We start from the raw sequence: 24640 nt of genomic DNA, 5'->3' as shown, positions 1-24640 counted from the left end.
GATGTTAAATTAATATTGCAGGTAAGATGTATGTTCCTAAACAGCATCAAATAAGGTATACAAACATATCAAATAAAAAAAGCATGACAGCACACACTCCAGAATAAACCTTGTACCACATGGTGGTACAAGCAGGAAAATGATAAGTGGGAATTGCAGAATTAATCTAGAAACAAGCAAAAAACAACCATCATCTAATATGTAAGACGAGATGTGTGATATATCAGAACTGCTCCAAGTGGTTGACTACTAGTCTGAAGTTTAACTATGGGGACACTTCACAATATACTAATCAATCAGTTATGCAAATGACTATACATAAAATCCAAACCTTACTTGATGAAAGAAAAATCTAACTGTATAACATACTGTAATTAATTTGACACAAATTTGTTTCCATATCTACAGATGAGCTCCATGATTTGTAACCAGTATCCAATGTTGTAGCAAATTAAGTTGTATATACTAGCAACATAGCCACTCTCCACATTAATATGGTACAATGCACAAACTATCCTCATATCTACTACACACAAATGTACACAGTTTCGTACCAAACACCCACATTCCCAATGCAATACAAATAAAGAGCATTCCAGGAGAAGGATTCAGATTTGAGCTGTTGCAATCCCTTTATCTTGAAAGACTGGTATCATTTTTCATCAGCTCTACTTCCTAACAGGGAACAAGAACTCCGCAAGTCCACCACCAATATGACTTTCAGTGGTTCTATGTTAGTTTATGTTGTTGAGAGTACTGTCAATGCAACAGGTATTAATAATGTGTCAATATATTTGAGACTTAATACAGATGTGCTTGAAATCATGATTTTAAAAAGAAAGATTATCTCTTGATCTACTGACTAGAAAAGTAACATACAATCAATTTTTTAGGAATAGTAACAATAATCTTCAAATATTAAAATGCAGATTTTTCGACTATTTTGGTTTAGGGAAAGTCAATGCACCTCAGTGTGATAGCAAGAATAGTTTCAATATAGACTGAATATGGACCAGTGACTTGTTTAATCCATTCACATTACACTGCTGAGCTTTAAATTTTTAGTTCTATTCTTACAAGGACTGATCTTTTGAGGAAAATCCATGTGCAAATAACACTTACTATTCATTTCCTGGAGTTTGTGTAAACAAGATTGAAATTAGCTAAAATGTTACAAATGATGCAAAGAGTATGCCATTTGGTTCGTAACACAAACACTTTTCTGAAGTTAGTACAAACTAAATTCCAAATTGTTAAATTGCTTAATCCCATATCTGAAAAATATCACTTCAGATAACACGTACAAATTGTACTATTAATTTAACTGCAGTGTGACACTTCCCTCAACTAAACCTGACTGTAATGCTTCAAACCATAGTAGAAGTTGGTTAGTGAATACAGGATGTAGCAGTTAAAATACTTCATTGATGAATCATATGGCAATATTCCTGAGTGTTTTTCTTTTTACATAGGTTATTTGAATTAATCCATTCAGAATATGTGTATCGAGTGTGCATACATATTTGCAACATTGCAAACAAAACAGACCTGGATAACTGCGAGTGAACACTGAAGAGTTCTCCAGATGATAATGAATTATAACCTTATTACGAGGAAAGAAACTTAGAGAATCATATCCATAACTTTTGATAGGATTCCCTGAACAATATTGTGATGCCACTTTTGATAGAAATTATCTTGCCTGAATTTCATTAGGAGGTAGCTATATACTCAGGTATTTATCATCCTTCAGGACTGAACAATAGAACAGGGCTGTTACACAGGAATGAGAATGACAGACATCATGATGTGATGTCATGCTTTGAGACAATTACAATGCCGGCACACTTCTCCTTTACCCCAACTCATTGCAAAGACCTAACAATGCTGAAAACATGATGCCATAAACACACAGCCAGTCCAAGACCATATCAATATCTTTCAAAGCAAAATAAAAATGACATTTAATAAGTAATTTTACAACATTTGGGAAATAAATACGCCCAAAAACATGTGTGATGTCAGCCTGTCAAATCATGTGATCAAACATTTGAAATCTGTAAATCTATCTACAATCATGATCTAGAACTGGAAAAATAGAAATGCTTCCTGCTAGATTTTGTTGTGGTCTATGAAGTCAGCGTCCATACAGTCTTTCTGGGTCTAATAAAAAACTAATTGTCTTACCAATCTATATCAGAATTCTCAGGACAACTTTGATATTTGTCATGTTATAATGGATAGCAAGATCATGAAACGTAAGATTTTCTGTCGTGATGGAGCTGGAGTTACGTCCCCTGGTGAAACTTCAACAATACAACATGGCAGAGTTGATAGCAATACAACACTATTGTGGGGGAGTTGATACCAATACAGCCATGTTGAAAGGAAGGTGGTACCGATAAATTCCAATGAAAGGGGAGTGAATGCCGATACAGCACTAATGAGAACCACCCAGCAAAACTGGAAGCAACGTTTTGTGAGAAACAATGACCCATATTGGTCTCAATGTGCCTTTTTAGTCTATATGCCATGACTTTTCACATGACTATTTTGTATAGTAGCTACAGGGCTCTCCAGAACAGCTAATGTCCTGTATATGGAGTATATACTGTCAACCAGGCATAAGTACAATACTAGAAGGATAATCAGAATATCTGGGTTAAAACCAGGTTTATTCAACCAAGTGCCATGTCATCCGAGTTGTGTGATATCATAATTACATCTGGAAATGTAAGCAACAAAATCCAACTACACTAACACAGGAAGTTGTGGGATGTTTATCTGTACCTATTATTATGGACGTTAATCCTGGTCTACTAATTCACAATGACATGTTATTTCCTCACATTTCTGAATCCTAATCATCAAGTATCATGACCACTTCATGGCCAGCATCACATCATTTTCATTCAAAAGCTCTTGTTTTAGCATTAGAACATAAACTCTGCCTTCATACCTTCACTGTCATCTATACTATTAGATGTACCATCATAAAAAATAAAATGTATTATTTTCAGTGTGTGCTAAGAATCATTTAACACCTCCATGTACAAGCATCTCTGTTTAGACCAAACGAGACAAAATCAAATCATGGAAACCCTTCACAAAAAATTCTATTTTACAGTAATGTGTTTAAATACAGCTGCAGTTTTACACTGTGGTGTCCCAGCATTACTTGTAACTTACATCATCAGAAATAGACACTAACATTATCAAACATACTATGCAATTGATTATGATGGAGAACAATGCCTTTCATGGACAGAATTGATGGAGAAAATTGTATACTTTCCTGTCAGGAAATGATAAGTAAATCAAGCAAGACATCATTTTTCATGAATTATTTAAAACATACAAGAATAATCAAAATATTTGTTATCAACATTTCTAAAATATGACTTTTAAACAACATCAACTAATTTTCCACATTCATACTAAGACAATTATTTACAATAGCACTGTTATCAATCTGGACATGTACAGAGAACAGGAAACTGCAGGTTGGAAAAAGAGGGCCCCCTGAACCTCTACTGCTCACCTGGATATTTAAGCAAACATGGCATTATCTAATGATCATTTCCATTACAAACAATAACTGTTTTGGACTCTGGCTATCAACAACAAGTGTAAACACCTTTCCTTTACTAGCATACGTCATTTTATTTCCTGCTCCTAGGGCAATTATTTCCTTACTTTATTCGAAACTATCAACACATTAAGATGACTACGCTTTTAAACATTATCCTCCCTTTTGAGCTTGACCTTGAGGCCAATACAAGAAGCATTGTTGTACTTGTTTTTCAATGTTCAGCAAAGGACCAGCTTTCAGTCATAGTCTTTGGAATATCCTTGTTAAGCTCAGAATCAACCTAAACAGTTGTACACCCAAGATTTCTCCAGTGGAGTTGCGCCATTCCAGTCCTAGATTTATACAAACTTCTTTCTAAAAAGGATGGTTTTTAGGCTATCTCAAAACCAAACAGCGATACTCTCTCCAACTGTTCAGGAGAGTTGGGATTTCTTGACTGTAGTCGACCAATAACTACTGTTTAGAACAGTTCAGAAACCCTTTGTAAGATTAATTCTCCACACCAATTTTAGGCACAATCAACAACATTTTATTCTGAACGATCAGTGTGTAAGAGTTGACAAACAGACTATGTTGCACCATGGTAAAAGCTCTTGTGGCCAGTCAAGCCAGAACAGTCCAGAAAACTAGGTAAAGCTACAGGGGGCAGTTACAGTGTGAAAACCTGAGTGTCCTCAACAACTGCTTCACTATGACCACACATTTTATATTTCAATAACCCCTTATGAATGGCATCATAGACTTCATAGCCAAGGCAGCTGTCATTACATCATCAAGTAAAATTTTCTTAAAGAAGTCATCAGTAGCGAGATCCAACATATGATTTTCTACAGGTTTCTGTATCAATACAAAGTCAATATGATATTGCTACTAAATCTTGTGTTTCACAAGGAAAATCTGTCCCAGCCATCATTTGAAAATCTGCTAATATTTTCCAAAACTATAAGCAGTAGCTGTGAATATGAAACTAACAGAGAAAGGCAAAACTAGGCAGAAAATTGCAGATAGATGTCCATCTACCATTACAAAATTATCAATAGCTAGGTTAACCTTTCCTTCCCACTAAGGAAACTCTACAAGATATATACACATGACTGTCAAACATACACATATGCACTAATGATAGGCTATTGCAATGAGGCATTTATTCTTCCCATAAAACATGGTCTAAATGAGACCATCTTCTCAAGTACATATGTCAAAATCAGAAAATTTAACTAAAAAACTAATTTCTTGTATATTCTATTAATGCAGAAACACTACATTTACAATCTGCAAAAATACTGATATAGATTTATATATAACTAAAAACATGAGTAACTGAACTAAAAAATTCTCCCAGGAATATGACTGGAATGTCTTCGTTCAGACAAGACCTTTATTGATGGTTCCAATAACTTCATTCATATTAGCTCTTTATTCACTCTGTTTTAAATTTCATTTGATTGCTTTAATGGGTTCAATTCTATACTACATAAATTTACTGTGTCTATCTATTCTAATTAATACCACCTGTCAGTAGTGTCCCCTTTCTCATCATCTTAATGTCCTAGATGTTAGCAGTAAAATAGACAGACAACAAAAATCAAAACTTTACACAATATCTATCCCCTTATTTCTTCTCATTATATATTTTTAACTAAGAAAACAGTCTATGTCTCTCACAAATGATATTTGAAGAGAATAGAAAAAAAAACTTCTAGTCATTTCTCTGTTTACACACATTTCAACCCCTGTAGTAGAAAATCTACTATAAACAAAGAAAAATTCCAGTATCTAGCAAGGGGAATGACTGTACACAAACAAGTTTCAACACAGTGTATAGACATTACAGAGTGAAGCTTTCCACAGTAATACCAGCACATACAAACATCCTCCTACGCAGGTGTAACATACATTAAATATAGGGCACTCAACACACGACGAGCCCTTGCTGGCCGTGGGTGGATAGGGGAAGTAAGAAATGGCGTAAGTGAGTTTCCTGTATGTTGACACTCTGAGATCAGCAGTGCCCCATCATTCAGTCAAGTAGATTTTGCTGTAGCCAACTCCGTCTTCATTTACAATTGTTCAGGAACAGAATTCTCCTCCTCCTCATCCTCATCCTCCTGCAAACACAATGCAAATTATTAGAAAAACTCATTACCTATACAAAATTTGCCTTTAACTGTGGATTTATTTAGACATAATAAAATAATATTTTAGATTATTATAGATTTTTACATAACTTTGATACTGACACTGACAGAAATTTCTGTAACCCCTTAGTCTCACTCCTTACAGTATCAACACATTGTTCTAGGTACAAATCAGAGCAACAAATACACAAAGTCTGTACAGAGCAGAATTGTTGTGATATTGTTTTATGATATTACCTGTTGTTCTATACAGCAACCAATAAAATACTTTTATAATATTCCAATAACTATTTCATGTTCTCTGACAAATACTGGGAAGTTGTCTCATCAATTATTAATTCTGGGTGCAAACTTTTCTCCAAAAAATGTTGATTTATTGAATTAGTAAATGTATCCCCTCCTGGAATATTGAGTTACATCCCTTTGACTTAGAGATGACAATATCATTGAGGGAAGTAAAAGCTGTGCTGCTTTTGAAGTTATCAACTTTTAACATTTATTTCTTTAAATCAAATGACAATATAATTTCAAGTTGAAGATGATGGATTAAGAGCAAACCAACTGTATTTTTTCTCTTCTCTCAATCCAGTTACTGCAATCCTTTCACTCACTTAAGCCCATGAGACACAAGACATAAACAAAAAATAAACATAACAATTTTCTTGAAATAGCCTGGCAGTCATTCATACAACTAAAACAAAAGAAGGAAAGATACTGTCTAGTGTAGTATCAAAATGTGCAGACCATGACTACAGTTCAATGCTTATATTGGTTTCTATGAAACTAAAGACAATATGCAATGGATATTTGCAGTTCATGAATCAATGCACCAATAAGTGGGTATGTGGTAAAACGTGTTTGATGACACGAATACTTAATCAATAATCTATCAATACAATAATCTGATTTATGTGAAAGCAAGTATAGCATTTAAATGTAAAAGCGAGAATAACATTGAAGTGTGCTAAGTGTTATCCTGACAAATGGTTGTCAAGTTGTTTTATGACAGTACTAGCTAATGCTAGAGTGAAGCCATTCAAACAGATTTGTTATACCTGGCGAGAGGAAAACCACACAACAGACAAAACACATGCAAGAGGATAGTCACATCACACTCTGGTAAGAAGCAAACAAAAACACAGAAAAACACACCCAACATTCAATATTTCAAAATTCTACTGTACATTTTGCAAAGCAATAAATAACTAATGAAAAATTAAATATCAAAGTCTATCTTCATATACTGTTCATAAAACTTCTCCAAAAAATGCTGGTTTGGGACAGAGCAAGTTTTGTGCAATTGCAGCCATTTTAATCCATACAATTATTATTTCCCTTAGTCCCAAAGTGTTTTTGTTAAAGTAAAGTAAGAGACACCAGTTGTGGTTATAAAACATCCATATATGAAGATTCAATAGGGCCAAACTATGTTTCTATTAATGAATTTATGTCACTCCCACCTCCCAAAATATACTGTTTAAGAAGGGAGCAAGGGCATTTGATTTCTCAATGATGTACATGTGTACATCTATATTTACAGAGGAGGGGTGTTGGGAGGGCTAGTAACACACTGTAGATTATTGAAAAATTAATGAAATCATCACAGCAGTTCTCCATTTAGTTGGACATATTTCCATAATCATACCAAACAAGAGTGATAGCAAGGTATGGTGTTAATATCCAAAATGTCTGAGAGATGATTGTTCAGTGTTCACTGTGATAGTGGAAAGTGGCCCTGTTAAAAAATCAGTGTGTATAAATAATACAAGAGCTCAAACACCACAGAAGGCTTAGAAAATTAACAAACCTGTTCATGATTTCTATTTCCATGTCAGAATGAGCTTACTGCGTACAAAAAAGGGAAATCAAGTAAACACAAGCCAAAAACAGGTTATATAAATACATACAAGCAGCCAGAATTGATAAACACAATAAAATGTAATTTGACTGGTGACCTGAATCTTCTGTCAGTACAACACACACGATAAACATTGTATTTCATTGTACAACAGTATTCAATTATACTTCATACTACTCAAATATCTTCAAACCATGTCCACATGTAGTGTTTTGGTCTTCACCATTCAACTCTACTTTCCATTTACTGATAACACAAATCAATTTGTTAGTATTGAATTTAACGGCATAACACTCCATTAATCTGTGTTTGACAACCCAGATTACATTGAAGCAAATACACCAATCTTTTATGCAGTCCTCAAGATGCACTTGCTAGTACATGTATTACATTTAAAACAATACATTCAATATCAAACACTCAACAGAGTTACACAGATACAAATTACATACAGGTCTGTATACAATATACTGCATTAAATTCAAACCACAACTAACTTGTCTATTAGTGATCATCATCCATGTATTTAGTCCAATACACATAATGTTGAGTAATTAACAGTGATTACATTAAGGCAAACAATCAATATTTTACATTCTCCAATGAATTTGAACAAACATTCATCCCTATTCACAATTATCACAAATAATCTCACCTGTTTATAAGTATTTAACATTTCTACATTGGATCACAAGGTAATTATAACACACTTAGTGACTTATCAATATACCCTATAAATGATGACAGGACAACACGAGGTAATTATAACACAACTACCTAGTGACTTTTCATCAGTATACCTTATAATGACAAGACAACACAAGGTAATTATAACACAACTACCTGGTGACTTTTCATCTGTATACCCTGTAATGATGCCAGGACAACACAAGGTAATTATAACACAACTATCTAGTGACTTATCATCAGTATACCTTATAATGACAGAACAACACAAGGTAATTATAACACAACTATCTAGTGACTTATCATCAGTATACCTTATAATGACAGGACAACACAAGGTAATTATAACACAGTATACCCTATAATGATGCCAGGACAAGACAAGGAAAGGATAACACAAGAAAGGGATAACACAAGGACATCAAGGCAATCAGTTAAAAGAATCAGGTAATAGAAGGAGAAAATGCCTTTTTTTAAAAGTCAGTTAAGAAATTAAGATTTTCAATGACAACAAAAAGTTCTTTTCAGAAGTGTTTTCTTTATGATAAAAGAGATCCATGCGCCTTGACAACCATTTGACTTTAGAGACATTTATATAACAGTAGAAGTAGTAGTTGAACAGTCATGAAATGATTTAATTAACAATATTTTAGCAGTAAAGGCAAAAGACACTCCTCATTTCTGTTTGTCAACATTCTCACCAAATTTCAGCAAAATTGCACAAGTGGAACTGGGGCATTAGTTTAAAACATGTTTTTCAAGATGGCGACCATAATGGATTTCAGACTGACCCCCCACCCCCCACCAAAAAAAACCCCACTTGATCAGGACCATCTGATGTCCCACTAGTGAAACTTGAGAAGTTTAACATGTGAAAAGTGTATGTATGGCAGACAACGCAAAGCAATTGATGAAACATGATAGCTCTTAGTTATCCTGACCCTTCATGTCAGACAACCTAATAATCTTGTGCTTTACTTAACACATCTGCCAAATAGAAGCTTACTGCTATCACAGATAATGAGCTTAAAAAGCGCTCTCAGTCACACTGCTGAAGAAGATCATGTGCTCTCAGTCACACTGCTGAAGAAGATCATGTGCTCTCAGTCACACTGCTGAAGAAGATCATGTGCTCTCAGTCACACTGCTGAGAAGATCATGTGCTCTCAGTCACACTGCTGAGAAGATCATGTGCTCTCAGTCACACTGCTGAGAAGATCATGTGCTCTCAGTCACACTGCTGAGAAGATCATGTGCTCTCAGTCACACTGCTGAGAAGATCATGTGCTCTCAGTCACACTGCTGAGAAGATCATGTGCTCTCAGTCACACTGCTGAGAAGATCATGTGCTCTCAGTCACACTGCTGAAGAAGATCATGTGCTCTCAGTCACACTGCTGAAGAAGATCATGTGCTCTCAGTCACACTGCTGAAGAAGATCATGTGCTCTCAGTCACACTGCTGAAGAAGATCATGTGCTCTCAGCTCATGTGCTCTCAGTCACACTGCTGAGAAGATCATGTGCTCTCAGTCACACTGCTGAGAAGATCATGTGCTCTCAGTCACACTGCTGAGAAGATCATGTGCTCTCAGTCACACTGCTGAGAAGATCATGTGCTCTCAGTCACACTGCTGAGAAGATCATGTACTCTCAGTCACACTGCTGAGAAGATCATGTGCTCTCAGTCACACTGCTGAAGAAGATCATGTGCTCTCAGTCACACTGCTGAGAAGATCATGTGCTCTCAGTCACACTGCTGAGAAGATCATGTGCTCTCAGTCACACTGCTGAGAAGATCATGTACTCTCAGTCACACTGCTGAGAAGATCATGTGCTCTCAGTCACACTGCTGAAGAAGATCATGTGCTCTCAGTCACACTGCTGAAGATCATGTGCTCTCAGTCACACTGCTGAAGAAGATCATGTGCTCTCAGTCACTCTGCTAAAGCAACAGAGAAACACATCCTAAGTTACACTTCAGAGAAAACTGAACATCACTCCTTAGCAACTGACATTTGTAGTGAGGTGAGACAGATAGGACAAGTCAAGGAGATGGAAAACAACTAACCAACTCCTGAGCAAAGGTAAGTAACAAGCACTACATCTCACACAGATAGTACAATAAAAATGTTTGTTTTCAACAAAGCCACAGTTAATATATTGCATTTACTTCAAACACTCAAAATTAGGTATCATAGTTCTATTAAGTATTAGTTATGCTTACTGCATTAAACTCCATGTAATTTTATTAACAACTTTTAGTTTGAATAAAAAAAAAACATCAGAAGTTTAAATACCCACAACATAACAAATAATGCTAAAATCAAACAGAGTTAACAAACTCTGAATCCACCAGATCCCCAAAAGGTTTCTCTGATAATGTTCTTCTGGCTAATTGACAATGCTATCATCAAAAGGTCCATAGGCCTAAGTGGTCATCTGACTATGAAGACCTATATATGAATGAGGTAAATAGGCCAAGAATAAATAGCTCAACTACTTTAAAGCTTACGTAGAAGACACTGTTGGTGTCATCAAGAGAGTTTCTCAAAACTTGAAATCATATTCTTTATGAATGCACTACACAACTGCAATTACTCCAGGCATATTGCTTGTTGAAAAAGCAAGCTACAAGATCCTTGGACATTCGGCTATTAAGAAGTTGCTTAAGCATTTCAACACATTTGCCCTCGGTGAACTTGAAAGTTGGTCCAATTTTAACACCCTAGGCCTTTTAGTTATTGAGAAGTTCATCTACCTATGAAGTTTTAGGTTGATACCACTTGTAGTTTTTGTGTTATGTTCTGGACAAAATTAAGACAGACGGACAGATTGACAAAGCAGCAACTACATGCTCTCCCTTCAGGAAGCATAATAATTGCCTATACTAACTGATGAATCAGGCCAAAGTTGATCAAGTTCCACCCATGCAGAAAGGCGTAGGGCTTTAAATCTAATTTCAGTACCTCCCCATTTGGAGCCCTGTCCCACGATCCCTACGGGTCAAATCCAAATTCTGGATTTAAGAAAGGATAACCCTCACCAAATGATACATCAGACCAAATTTGGTTGAAATTCATCCAGGTATGAAAGAGGAGTAGGGTCTTAAAGAAAAAGTTTATGCATAGCACACGACAATGGACGAAGAACAATGGCTATAGTTCATCTTGACCCTTTGGGTCAGATGACCTAAAAATTTGGACTTGATATTTATTTAAATCCATCTTTTACCATAACAAATATGACCAGCTCACTGCTGACAAACACAAGGAAACTTCAGAAATTGTTTTGAATACTAATACTCCTACACTGGGGGCATGGGTAATTTAATTTTAGTATTACTCATATGGGACTCCAACACAAACTGCACGGTTTATTTAACATTAGATAAAACTGACATTCCTATACAGAGTGCAGGGTCAATTTAACTTTTAGATTATACTCCTACACAGAGTGCAGGGTCAATTTAACTTTTAGATTACTTATACTCCTACACAGAGTGCAGGGTCAATTTAACTTTTAGATTACTTATACTCCTACACAGAGTGCAGGGTCAATTTAACTTTTAGATTACTTATACTTCTACACAGAGTGCAGGGTCAATTTAACTTTTAGATTACTTATACTTCTACACAGAGTGCAGGGTCAATTTAACTTTTAGATTACTTATACTCCTACACAGAGTGCAGGGTCAATTTAACTTTTAGATTACTTATACTTCTACACAGAGTGCAGGGTCAATTTAACTTTTAGATTACTTATACTTCTACACAGAGTGCAGGGTCAATTTAACTTTTAGATTATACTCCTACACAGAGTGCAGGGTCAATTTAACTTTTAGATTACTTATACTTCTACACAGAGTGCAGGGTCAATTTAACTTTTAGATTATACTTCTACACAGAGTGCAGGGTCAATTTAACTTTTAGATTATACTTCTACACAGAGTGCAGGGTCAATTTAACTTTTAAGATTACTTATACTCCTACACAGAGTTCAGGGTCAATTTAACTTTTAGATTACTTATACTCCTACACAGAGTACAGGGTCAATTTATCTTTTAGATTACTTATACTCCTACACAGAGTGCAGGGTCAATTTAACTTTTAGATTACTTATACTCCTACACAGAGTACAGGGTCAGTTTAACTTTTAGATTACTTATACTCCTACACAGAGTGCAGGGTCAATTTAACTTTTAGATTACTTATACTCCTACACAGAGTGCAGGGTCAATTTAACTTTTAGATTACTTATACTCCTACACAGAGTACAGGGTCAGTTTAACTTTTAGATTACTTATACTCCTACACAGAGTGCAGGGTCAATTTAACTTTTAGATTACTTATACTCCTACACAGAGTGCAGGGTCAATTTAACATGAGATAAAACTTTCCTACTCATGGGACAAGGGCAATTTAACAGTAGATAACTAAAACACCTTTACAGGGGTCTCGGTCCTTCAATATTGCCAATACTCCTATACAAAGTGCAGGGTCAATTTCACATTAGAATACCTCATGATCATGTTAGCCATTAATGAGTTAGCTGTTTTAATATAGCCATTATAATATCAGATGTTTAGTCACACTTTTAACAACCTACCAATCACACTTCTCGGAAAATCCCATCAATATTTCCGAGGGAAAGGAGAATATCCAGAATCATACTGCAAAAATTCCAATACAAACTGATGTCAAATTGTTATGAAGACATTCACTGATTATAAGGTTGTGCTTGGATGTTAAACAGGTGAAAAAAGAGGAAATTGTTTAAGTATAGGATCTACACCACACTCTCTTATTATTTTAGGCATTTTATTTCAATGAAAACTCAATACAAAGAAATTCAATACTTCTATGGAAGTTTACCTTGATTTAAAGCTTTATTCCTAAGTTGACTTAATATCTTTAAATGTTGGTTTCAAATTCATCTATAAATTATTCAAAACCATCCCAAGATGCAGAAATATAAGCCAGTCAACAATAAATCAAAAGCTAAAAGAAACAAGACTCTACACTGGTACAGACAGATCAGTCTGCTGGCCTTACAATGAAATGACCTTAAACTTGGATCATATCAGTTTTTACTAAAGCCACAGTGACAGCATGCAGAACATGTTAAAAACAGCTGTTGAATCCAATATCCTGAAATATCTACACATCTCATCAATATGATACCAATGACACCAACATATATCACTATCACCTAGCTCTAATGCTTTCAAACACACACAAACAAAAACAGAAGTATGTCCATTTCATCCAAGGTCTTTAAACCAACAGTTCAGAGGAAACCAAAAACTGTATTTTATCACTCACGTGAGCTTCAGAGCCAGATACACACAAAAAGTAGAACATGAACAGCAAGTGTCACTGTCAGTATATACTTATAGTACTGTTTGGTGGCAATGACTTTTTAGCTAGGTTTTAGCAATGCTAGAATGCAAAGTCAGATATGAAGAATCTGTATGTAATATTGCTTGGTCATTTCCACCCAATTTTCCAAATTACTAAAACCGAAAGAATGAAAATTAATAAAAAGACATTTTGAGAGTGTGTTGTGCTTCCATTTCCATATCATTGTGTGCAGCACTATTTTTCATGCCAATATGTAAGTCATATCAGAAAATGTCTGTAGATTGCTAATTGAGATCATCTAATGAACTATAGACACAAGGATATATTGAAATGACCTGTCTAACTTGCAGAAAATTACCCAAGCATTTAAACAATGAGCCATTCCACAAGTTTAATGTGACAAAGTGCATCACTGCTTTGTACACAAACAATGCTTATCAATAACATGGTATTAAGAAATTGAATTTGTTTTAGGAAACATGACTGAACTAATGTCTGATCAAAGTATCACTCTATCTCATTGTTTAAAGTCAATAACAAACTACCTTTTCAATGCGTAAGTTGGTGCCATATCTAAACATTAATTACTAACGTATCTCTACTTATGCAGAGATACTTAGTCAGTGTCTTAACATCTAGGATGTATTTTGGCAAGGGTGAAGAGAGACAAGACAGTCCTGAGACATTACAATGAATTGTGCCTGATGACGCATGTCAAAATAATTACTCTGCACTGAAATATAGTTCCAGACTTCAAAAGATATAAAAGAACACTATATAAATTTTCGTAAATAAAGCTGTTTAAAACAGTTATGTGGTAAGTGTATTCCAACAATGACAGATCAGTAAAAATTATTAAGAAATGTTTATGTTTTTTTGAAGTTTAGAATGGTTACAGTTGAATTAACATTCTATACTGTGGAAAACTTTTAGGATCAAATTCGTAAATCTCTACTCATATTCTTGGCTGTTTAAATCAATTTTGGACGGAGATCCTCACACTTTTTCATATTTCCTAACACCTCAATAATCCAATATAATATTCAATTAAACATAATTAACATCCCAAAAAGATTTAACTATAAAACTGATTAAATCCATAACCTACTCCTTCATCATGATTTTTGTCAGAAGCATTAGAGACCAAGCAAGGTGAAATGTTCAATAATGTACTGGAATGTCCAAACGCTTACTGTGACATAAACAGTCTTTTATCATGTTTTATAACACAGCTTTATTTCATCTACAGACATCAAGACAAATGACACCCCATTGTCATCTATAACAAAACTTACATCTTGTTTCTTTGGCCGCAGCTCATTCAGTATGCTTTCCACCGTGCTTTTTCTGTAATAGACAAATTCAGATATCAAACATCTGTATATAATCAAACATTTAAGCTTGACTTTATATCAAAAATATTGAAATTCAAGACATTGGACATCTAGTAGCATTTAGCAATTGTCAAGGGCTTAACAAAATATTGGGTAATCTTGGCAATCTTGGTTTATGTTTTTTCATACTTGCTAATCAAATTTTCCAGTTCATCTCATACTAACTTCATTGACTTATGGAGATGAATGAAAACAATTTTCAAGTTCATTTCATTCTACTCAATAAATTTGAAAAAAATAATAACAATGAAAAGAATTTTTCAAGTCATCTCATAACTTGAAATCTCATAACAATGTGAAGATAAGTGAAAATTATCTTCAAGCTCATCTTATACTTCCTTAATCAACTATGTGGAAATTAATGAAATTAATAATTTCCAATTCTTATTTACTCATCAGGGGATAAATAAATGCAACTTTCATATACATCTCAGAAATTGACGAAAAAAAAACACTGTTTAAGCAACTCAATGATTCATAAATATTTTATTGGCATATAAATTTACCTTTGTGTGATTTACTATACTCAGTCTGTACTTACTTTGCACTTATACCTCCACCAGGTGGCAATCCTGGTGTGCCTTCACCTAAAATATGCATGAAGGTCGGTAGGTCTGCCTCACTAAAATCAGGATTCTCTAAAATTTCTGAAAAAAAAATATGCAAAAACATGAATGAGTTCCACTGATTTTGCCATTATCATTTTCATGAAAAATATTGATGATTTTAATGAGTCTTTCAGGGTTTTCCATAATTTTGTTAGTAGTAGGCGGTGTAGTGAAAGTAGGCGGCTGGCCTGTCGTGTACGGAACATTATTACGGAACTGGATTGGTGAAGGCGGCCAAATGATCAAAGTAGCCTGTCAAATTGGCCGGCGACCGGCTTTTATGGAAAACCCAGGTCTTTTTATTTTTGTAATATCACCAATATCGTGCTTAGATTACAAATATCTTCAAGAGCCCCAAGTTGGCATGGGCTGGATTCCAAATTTTGTGGCACTAACACTTTGTTCAAAATAAGATGTCATCTGCTGTCAGCTATAAATAGACACCTCAATGGAAAATATCTTTCAGTAAATATAACATGATATTAACATTAAAAACAAAAGTTCCTTCTATCTACTTCTTTTCATACACCTACTTTCCAAATCCTTATCTGCTTTTATATAATGTATGCAGAAAAGTTTAATGGATATTAAGCTGTGAAATTATCAGTGATATTTCAAAAGTGAATTTCATTTTTCAGTAGAATAAATTGCCTTTGTCTGAGCTGAAAACTTGTAAATAGAATCATGATCTTTGAGCACATTAATCTTGGCCATAAATTAGTAAAAACATCAGTGTGAAATAATCTGGCCATATTTCAACGAATTTATGTGGGAAGAAAAAGTAATAGAATATTATCTTAACAGATATTTTAGGTATCTGTTAACATTTTGTGAAAAGACAAAAATGTCACATCCACCAAATTTTGACTCCTGAGGATATATTTCTATTTATATTACAGGGGGAAACATGATGTGTATATATGAAGGAATATCCATGTATTTAGAGAGGCAATAAATATATGACCATGAACTAAACAGACTTTCCTGAACTATGCATGATTAACCAGACCTACGTAATGTGCGTACATACTCTCTGGGGCTGAAAATAGTGAAAAAAAAAAATGCTTCTACTTGCATAATATGCACACCCAAAAATTCAGTCAAAATCAGTTTCAGGGAGCCAAGACATCAATCAAGGAACATTCAACTCACAAATCTGACCAACGATATAAAGTCCAAAAGTATTCTCTTCAAAATTTGTTTTCATCTCATTTACTAATTACCTTCTGTTTCATTATAGGTACAGTACAAATGAAGTCAAAAACTGCCTAATGTTTGTGCACTTCTTGTTTGTTTTCTTTGACATAAGACAGATTTTGCTTTATCATTCACTGACCTATGCAATTAATCCAAATTTACTTTTTTTACATACACAAACATTTGTCTTCAAACTAGGCCTAACTGACAGTGCTCAGTGTTGAAACAGTTACAAATCATTTTCTACCTATTAATGACCAAACCAGGTAATACTGATTGCGAGTGAAGTTTTCTTTCATGTATCGATATCACATCATTCCCCTGCTAGCTCACCTAAATTGAGGCCCCAACACTGCATGCAAGCAATTGGTATCCAATGCAATGAATGGTATTGCATGGAGTGTACTGTAGGCATGCATATTGCCCAAAGATGAACAGCGTTTCATTACATATTTTGCTAAGTTAATCATGCCAAGGGTCTTCCCTCGTTCTTATTAGATGTATAGATATTCTTCGTAAACATCAACAAGACCAATTTTTATAAATAATGAATTAAATATGCAGTTCGATGATAAGTCTCAACCCACATTCTGCATACTAATATGTCAATGCTAACTTCCGCCAATACACATGAAAATTGACATGTGCTCGAGTATAAAATGAAACCTATCAATTTCTTAACAGTTGAACATGCAAGTGTTGCAAAAGATAATCATATTATAATTGATATATTTTTCAATGCCCCAAAACAGCACTGTCTTTACTGATCATAAGTTTCCTTGTTAGTTTTCTGTCTAGCTAGTTGCCATCACATATTTAAACATTTCGTTTTTGTTCATAAAGAAATTGTTAGATCCTTTTTGAGTCAGTTTTGTATCCCGGATCATTCTGACAATCACTGACGGTGCTCTCACAGAATCTTCTACTTTGCCATGAAAAAAAAAATCAAATTCCTATTATTATGTACTGTGCGTACACTCCTACTATGGACAGTTATCTTCTCTGAAAAAACATGTATGTTACATGGGGTTTTACAGTATTTCAGGATGGCCAACTTAATATTGTCTATGCAACAATTTTTATGTTTGATAATACAAGAGAGAGTTTTGTTCTGTTTTACCCTTAATTTTGTCTCGTAAGCGAGCATCAAGTTCTTCTTCCTTTTTAATCGCCTCTTCTGACACGGATGGTGCACTCTTAAAGGCCACAATAACAATGCTCATATTGTCTCTACTCCCCTGCAAAACAAATAACTTCAATTATACTGTGTTCGAAATGACATTTCAATATTTCAGTTTTCTTTTTTCAAATTTTATGCAAATGTTAAATCTGTTTTATGTATAATATTAACATAATCAATCATATCTAACTTTATTCATTTAACTACAATAAAAAAATAAAATAGAAAAACATAATTCAAATTTCAGTTTCAAAATTTTTAGCAAATTTTTCTCATATTCTGATAAGATCTAGTCATACAATATTACATAAATAAAATATTTGAATGGACAAATTATGAGAGTGGGATATCAATTCACTCATAGCATAAGCCATTTTCCCATACAATAAAAAAACAGTTTAAATTCAACAATGATTACAAAACCAAATTACCTTGTTCAAGCAAGTATCGATAACCTGGTTACATATGCTCTCTAAACTACTTGTTAATTTCATGCGATCCCTGACAAAGTCACAGACATCATCATTGGTCATGACATCCCAGATACCATCACAAGCCAGCACTAGGAATTCCTCATCACTGCAACGTTTCTCCAAAAATATCTCTGGCTCCGGAGAAACTAGTTGCTCACAAGGTCCCATTCCCTTGACATTTTTATATTCAAAGTCTCCAAGAGCACGTGAAACTGCCAATGAACCATTTACTCTCTGAATCATAACACTCCCTCCCGCTTTTTGAATTCGCTCCTTTTCTGTAGGATTGATTGGTTTATGGTCCTGGGTAGAAAATTGACATTTTCCACCTCGGGAAAAAACAGCCCTGGAATCTCCACAATTAGCAAAGAATATATGACTTGGTGATACAATAGCACAAACAGCAGTTGAACCACTTTTATCTTCCCCACTCTTCATCTCTGGGATATCTCTCATCCGTTCATCAAGGTTAAGGAAACCGGTCTTAATTCCGCGATTTACATCCTCTAGCGAAGGTTGTACCTCAGTTCCCTCCTTGACATCTAATTTACCCCGGAAGTCTTCGTTGGCTATGATTTGATCCAATAGCTGCTCTGCACAATATGCTGAGACTTTGGCTCCCGCATGACCATCAAATACAGCAAAGAAGGACCAGTCCTTCAGTCCACATGGAAGGCCAATAACAGCTGTGTGAGCATCTTCCATCTCCACTCTCCAGCCTTGCATGCTGCTAAGACCAAAGCGAAGGGAGTTGCCCATGCCTCCCTCATTGTGTTTCTCAGTCTTTGGTTTATCCAAAAATGCACCCATCTTTTATGTCACCTGAAATCAGTAATAATAATTATAATAAAACATTGGAAACACCAAAAACAAAAAAACACATTAAGAAGTTTTAGTTAGATTGTACAATAAGCTGCATTATATTTTCATAAGCACTACTAGAGCTACATTTATAAAGACTATCTTCACTGTATATGCAATCATTAAAGCTTATTCAAAAGGAAAAAAAACTTTCATCATACAGCTAATTGTTTCTAAAATTCTGTTCTTTATATTACTTGTTAAAACATACAAGGTACACCTAAAATGATGGTGAAAAAGTACCCACTTCTGATTTTAGAATGAAAAATAAAATTTCAAAACTTAACTCATATAGGTTTTTTTATGATTTGGATGTTGGTAAGGAAATCCACTACTCTGTGGGGCAACAACTTTAACCACTTGCTTATCTTGAACCTATGAAATGTCTGTAAATTTGCAATTTCACATACTGAGTAATCTTGATTGTTCTTTATTCTATATATCATAACAGGATGCTTAGAATTGTTTGCTTACAAGTATTATTCAGTGAAAAGATGTTTATAAATGAACTCACACAATCTCTCAAACTACAGAGAAATGCAATAACTATGGGTACTAGCCTTCTCTGTCAGTATACTTGTAATATAATCATAAATGTTTTACATGTATTGACAAACGAGTCCCTTATACCGGTGCTCCAAACTAACCACATTTAACTACCTGCAGGCTACCACTTGTCATCCGGCCCAACATTTTCTCGACACATTTATCTATATTTAGTGAAAATTTCAACGAGAACATTTGTATCCTTTTCTGAGACAAAAACAATGACATCTCCATTTTTGTTATTTGTACATACTGAAAAGATTTCCTCGTCTATCGCACACCGGATGGGAATACAATCTCGCATAGCATTACAAGTGACGTTAAGTTTTGTTAAAACAACGCGTGGCAATCTCATTCTCACCTAATATAGAACATCCAGAAGATACCTCTATACGGTTAAAATTTCTGCTCAATCTTTCAGCACCCAAACCTAGATACCATCGTTACCAATACAGTCTTCACTGTGCAATTTCGTTTGCGTCAAACAGCGAGACGCCATCGACATGAGGTGGTTTACATCAGTTGTAAAACGTCTGTTGGTGTTGCTTCCAGCACTTTTTCGACAATAAACAGGCAAGATATTATCAAAACATATAAAATCAATCAAAAGGCTGAAACTATGCACGTTAAAAACGACAGGCAACAGATTTTCCTCTCGGGACCACTGACAACCAAAGGTCAATATGGCTTCTGCCATTAATGAGCATGCTCCGAGCAAACCGGATGATAAATAATGATCTAGATCGCATTAGCGCTTACCAATTGCGCTCTGCGCGAGTCCGCTTCAAGCGTCTCTATCACCCAATAAATGACCTAAATGACGTCATGTTCTATATTTTTCTATGGATGGAGCTGAATTTCATTGCGTTGCAAATTATGCCCTCACGAAAATAGAACATTGACTATAGTTCTCATTCAAATGATCGGATTTAGTTTTCTAATATACATTTAAATAAAACTTGAAATGAAACCAGAGAACAGGAAATCAAAATTAAGCCCAGAGCAAGCTGGAACAAGTAAGCAATGAGCCACAATGCAGAATATTCGAGATCACGTCTGTGTCCTGGTTAAATGCATGTTACAAAGTGGGGCATCGGAAGACAATGTTCAGATTACATTTTGATAATTTCATAGTGACAATACATTATTTTAGATAATGAAAGGCGTGTTGAATCATTTACAAATTTACATTCATATGATGGTGCGTCACATGCCTATATTGAGGGCCTGTAGGTTCGAACAGTTACACGGTGGCCTGATGACAAAATGTTTCGTGACAAAAACCGTGGTCTTGTGATGAAAATTAGAACAAACAAACAAAACGAAGAAACATTTCTCTACTATTACACAACTTTCTTTTCCTGTTCTCTCCAAAATATTTTATTTAACAGATGTAAACTTATTGCACGCCTAAAGGATATATGCGGATATACACTTATAATAGATGTATCTATAGTGCTATATTTTACACCAGAAATTTGTAGCAACATTCAAACATCCAAGACTCATGATGTTAACATGTCACAGATGATTCTAAGGCCTATTCTAAAATTACGATTTCGTACAAGATGTCGGCAGCTGACAATTTAACACGTTTCTGCGAGATGCAGATTATGTGGAAATCTCACGGTCGTCACAGAGATCTCATTTAGAAATAATCTTTTTCTTTGTGCGACATGAAGGTGGACATGTTTGATGCTCGGAAGCATGGTGATGCCGTTCACCTTGTTCTCATTTTGGAAGGAAATGCTACTCAGTCGGATTGATCAAGATTTACATGGCGCATGCTGTTGATAAAACAAAAGACGCTTACCCTTACTAAACATCTGGTCTTATTCGATGTTTTCAGGAGTCTTCGTGCAAATCTTTCTTTTGTTCTCATTTTACAATAGTTTGATCAAATTCGTGTTTAATTCAATGTTCTTTTAACATGTCTGTATTTTCTTTAATGTTTTCAAAACCCAGGGGTGTCTTGGCGCCCACTATTGTCTGATCTATATTTGCTCTTTGAAAATTGGATCTTTTCCCTTCATTTCTCTTTATCTGCCAAATCCAAGGTGGTCGCCTGAAAGCCATTTTTATCTGATCAGTCCCAAAATCAAACGGGCACAGGTGGAGACCAAAGGGAACATACGTATGAAATTTGGGAGATGCATTTAGTAGTTATCAAGAAATAGGGATAACAATATTTACTAGGCGAAATCTAAGATGGCTGCTTGTCGGCAATTTTATTTTTTTTCGAAGAGTCACAGAATCAGAAAGGCACAACTTGGGAACAAGGGAAACAAACTAACGAAATTTAAGGAAGATTTATCCCGTACTTCTCAAGAAATATCGATAACAAACTTGCAAATTCAAAATCCAAGATGAGCACTTGTCGGCCATTTTTTTTTTTTTTTTTGATCGGACCCAAAATCACCTGTTGATGGTGAGCTAATGATTAAACGCACATTAAAAAGAGACCAATCAAATAAAAGAAATAACAATCCAAGCTTGTTTTTCAATTAGAACAGCGTTTGTCTCAATGGGCGACAGTCACAGAGCAAAATAAACCATAAGAATACAAATTGGCGTGAGTTAAGATTTATCAGAAAAGATCTTAATACTGGTTTACTTAACCGAACTAAATTTCGCTGGAGCGGACATTTGAAGTAGCTTTCAAACATCCCATCCCAGACATTAATTGCCCAAATAGCATTTCCTTTGTTCTCCTGGCACTAAAGAATCTAAGAAACTGTTTAAGCTATGAAAGCGACCGCACGGTGATGTCTACCGTGACCCTGATAACGTGTCAATGTCGTTTGTAATGGAAAACAAATGCTTTTGCCGCTTGGCGAAATTGTGTGACTCACATTTAGGTTTGTATTTTTCTGTAAGTAGTCAAATTGTTATTAACGTTATTCATAGACAATGTCGATCTAATATGTAACGAAGGATAAATATATCAAAGTATAGTTATCTTGATATTTGTTTTTATGATATCTGATATCTTAATAAAATACTTTCTGTTTTAAAGGTATCCTGGATGATTTCATGAAATACAGGATTATCACCGCTCCTTGAATAAATGACAACTTGCATGGCTTGCCGGAAGTTGTTTGTCAAATTGACGTTCTTTTTGTTTTTAAGCTCAGAGACACTTCCCCATAACTATCATAACTGTTCGGCGCACCTGGTCTTATTCTCCTTGTACTTTCGAATGAGTTTGGTTTGTGTTCACATATCGGTATTTGTTGTTACGAAGTATGATTGTAACAGTTTACGGCGCCAATATAACAAATATGAATTATTATAATAAATATTATTCTCAATGCACTCATTTAGGGTCGACCCGGGAACCATTGACTTGCATTGTACACATTCTGCCAATCGAACCAACTTGATTGATTGACAGGTGTTTCGTCTCCGTGACTCCACCCGTGTCCGGTATCGTTTCACTGACGAACGTGAGTTTTCTAGCGACGTGTAGGATCGAGCCAAAGAGAAAACTTAACTGATAGATTAACTTAATTAATTTATTTAACGGGTTTTACGTCTGCCATTGGATAAGAGTATAAGAGGAGCCAGGGTGAATAACTCCCCTTCTCCAGGTGATGTACACGCACATATTAGACAAATTTTTCAAGTTATTTCTAATTCCATGAAATGTTACACATTTTGTTGTCCTTAATCTAAGTATAATTTAACAGTGTTATAATCAGATTAGTTAGCGATCGTATTATCATACCGTATGCATGTCTTCCAGATCAATATGGCGTTTCTAACCAACGATACGTAAAGTGACCACAAGGACATCCAAATCTCACGAGGATCGACCGCTTATTTCATCTCCTTGATTCTAATTTAATGAACAGGAATTCATTTTCACAGCATTCCTGATCTCCTAACTTTTGTATTTATATCACAGCTGATTTTGTATTTAAGTTATGGTTCTCCACTACAGACTGATAACTCGTTGTTCGACATCCAGATATCTGTATAAAATTATAAAATTATTTACAGTTTATTGTGTCCTCAAGTCTAAGGGTTATGTATTCTGGTTTTCCTTCTGGAGACAGTCACAGCTTCTTTTCAGTTCTCTAGCTTAATGGTTACATATCAAGGGTCTCCTTCCAGAGACAGTCACAGCTTCTGTTCAGTTCTCAAGCCTAATGGTTACATACCAAGGGTCTCCTTCCAGAGACAGTCACAGCTTCTGTTCAGTTCTCAAGCCTAATGGTTACATACCAAGGGTCTCCTTCCAGAGACAGTCACAGCTTCTGTTCAGTTCTCAAGCCTAATGGTTACATACCAAGGGTCTCCTTCCAGAGACAGTCACAGCTTCTGTACAGTTCTCAAGCCTAATGGTTACATACCAAGGGTCTCCTTCCAGAGACAGTCACAGCTGCTGTTCAGTTCTCCAGTCCAATCGTTACATACCAAGGACTTCCTTTCGGAGACAGTCACAGCTTCTGTACAGTTCTCAAGCCTAATGGTTACATACCAAGGGTCTCCTTCCAGAGACAGTCACAGCTTCTGTTCAGTTCTCAAGCCTAATGGTTACATACCAAGGGTCTCCTTCCAGAGACAGTCACAGCTTCTGTACAGTTCTCAAGCCTAATGGTTACATACCAAGGGTCTCCTTCCAGAGACAGTCACAGCTGCTGTTCAGTTCTCCAGTCCAATCGTTACATACCAAGGACTTCCTTTCGGAGACAGTCACAGCTTCTGTACAGTTCTCAAGCCTAATGGTTACATACCAAGGGT

General features: G+C 35.2%; 1 protein-coding gene across 1 annotated transcript in view; it reads right to left on the bottom strand.

Annotated features, from left to right (window-relative positions):
* Positions 1-2656: 2656 nt before the first annotated feature.
* Positions 2657-24640, bottom strand: part of LOC132543363 (uncharacterized) — a 35952-nt gene continuing 13968 nt past the window's right edge. The window contains exons 13-17 of the mRNA XM_060206854.1: positions 18446-19297; positions 17955-18072; positions 15571-15676; positions 14931-14982; positions 2657-5700 (exon numbers count right to left, since the gene is read on the bottom strand). Coding sequence (XP_060062837.1) covers positions 5653-5700; positions 14931-14982; positions 15571-15676; positions 17955-18072; positions 18446-19297 — 1176 coding nt within the window. The 3' untranslated portion in view covers positions 2657-5652. The remainder of the gene's footprint in view (positions 5701-14930; positions 14983-15570; positions 15677-17954; positions 18073-18445; positions 19298-24640) is intronic.

Source organism: Ylistrum balloti, unplaced genomic scaffold (assembly GCF_031769215.1).
Source record: "Ylistrum balloti isolate Yb309-2 unplaced genomic scaffold, AGI_CSIRO_Ybal_v1 Utg369754, whole genome shotgun sequence".
NCBI lineage: Eukaryota > Metazoa > Mollusca > Bivalvia > Pectinida > Pectinidae > Ylistrum > Ylistrum balloti.
The sequence above is the reverse complement of the archived record's forward strand: the minus strand, read 5'-3'. Positions and strand labels throughout refer to the sequence as shown.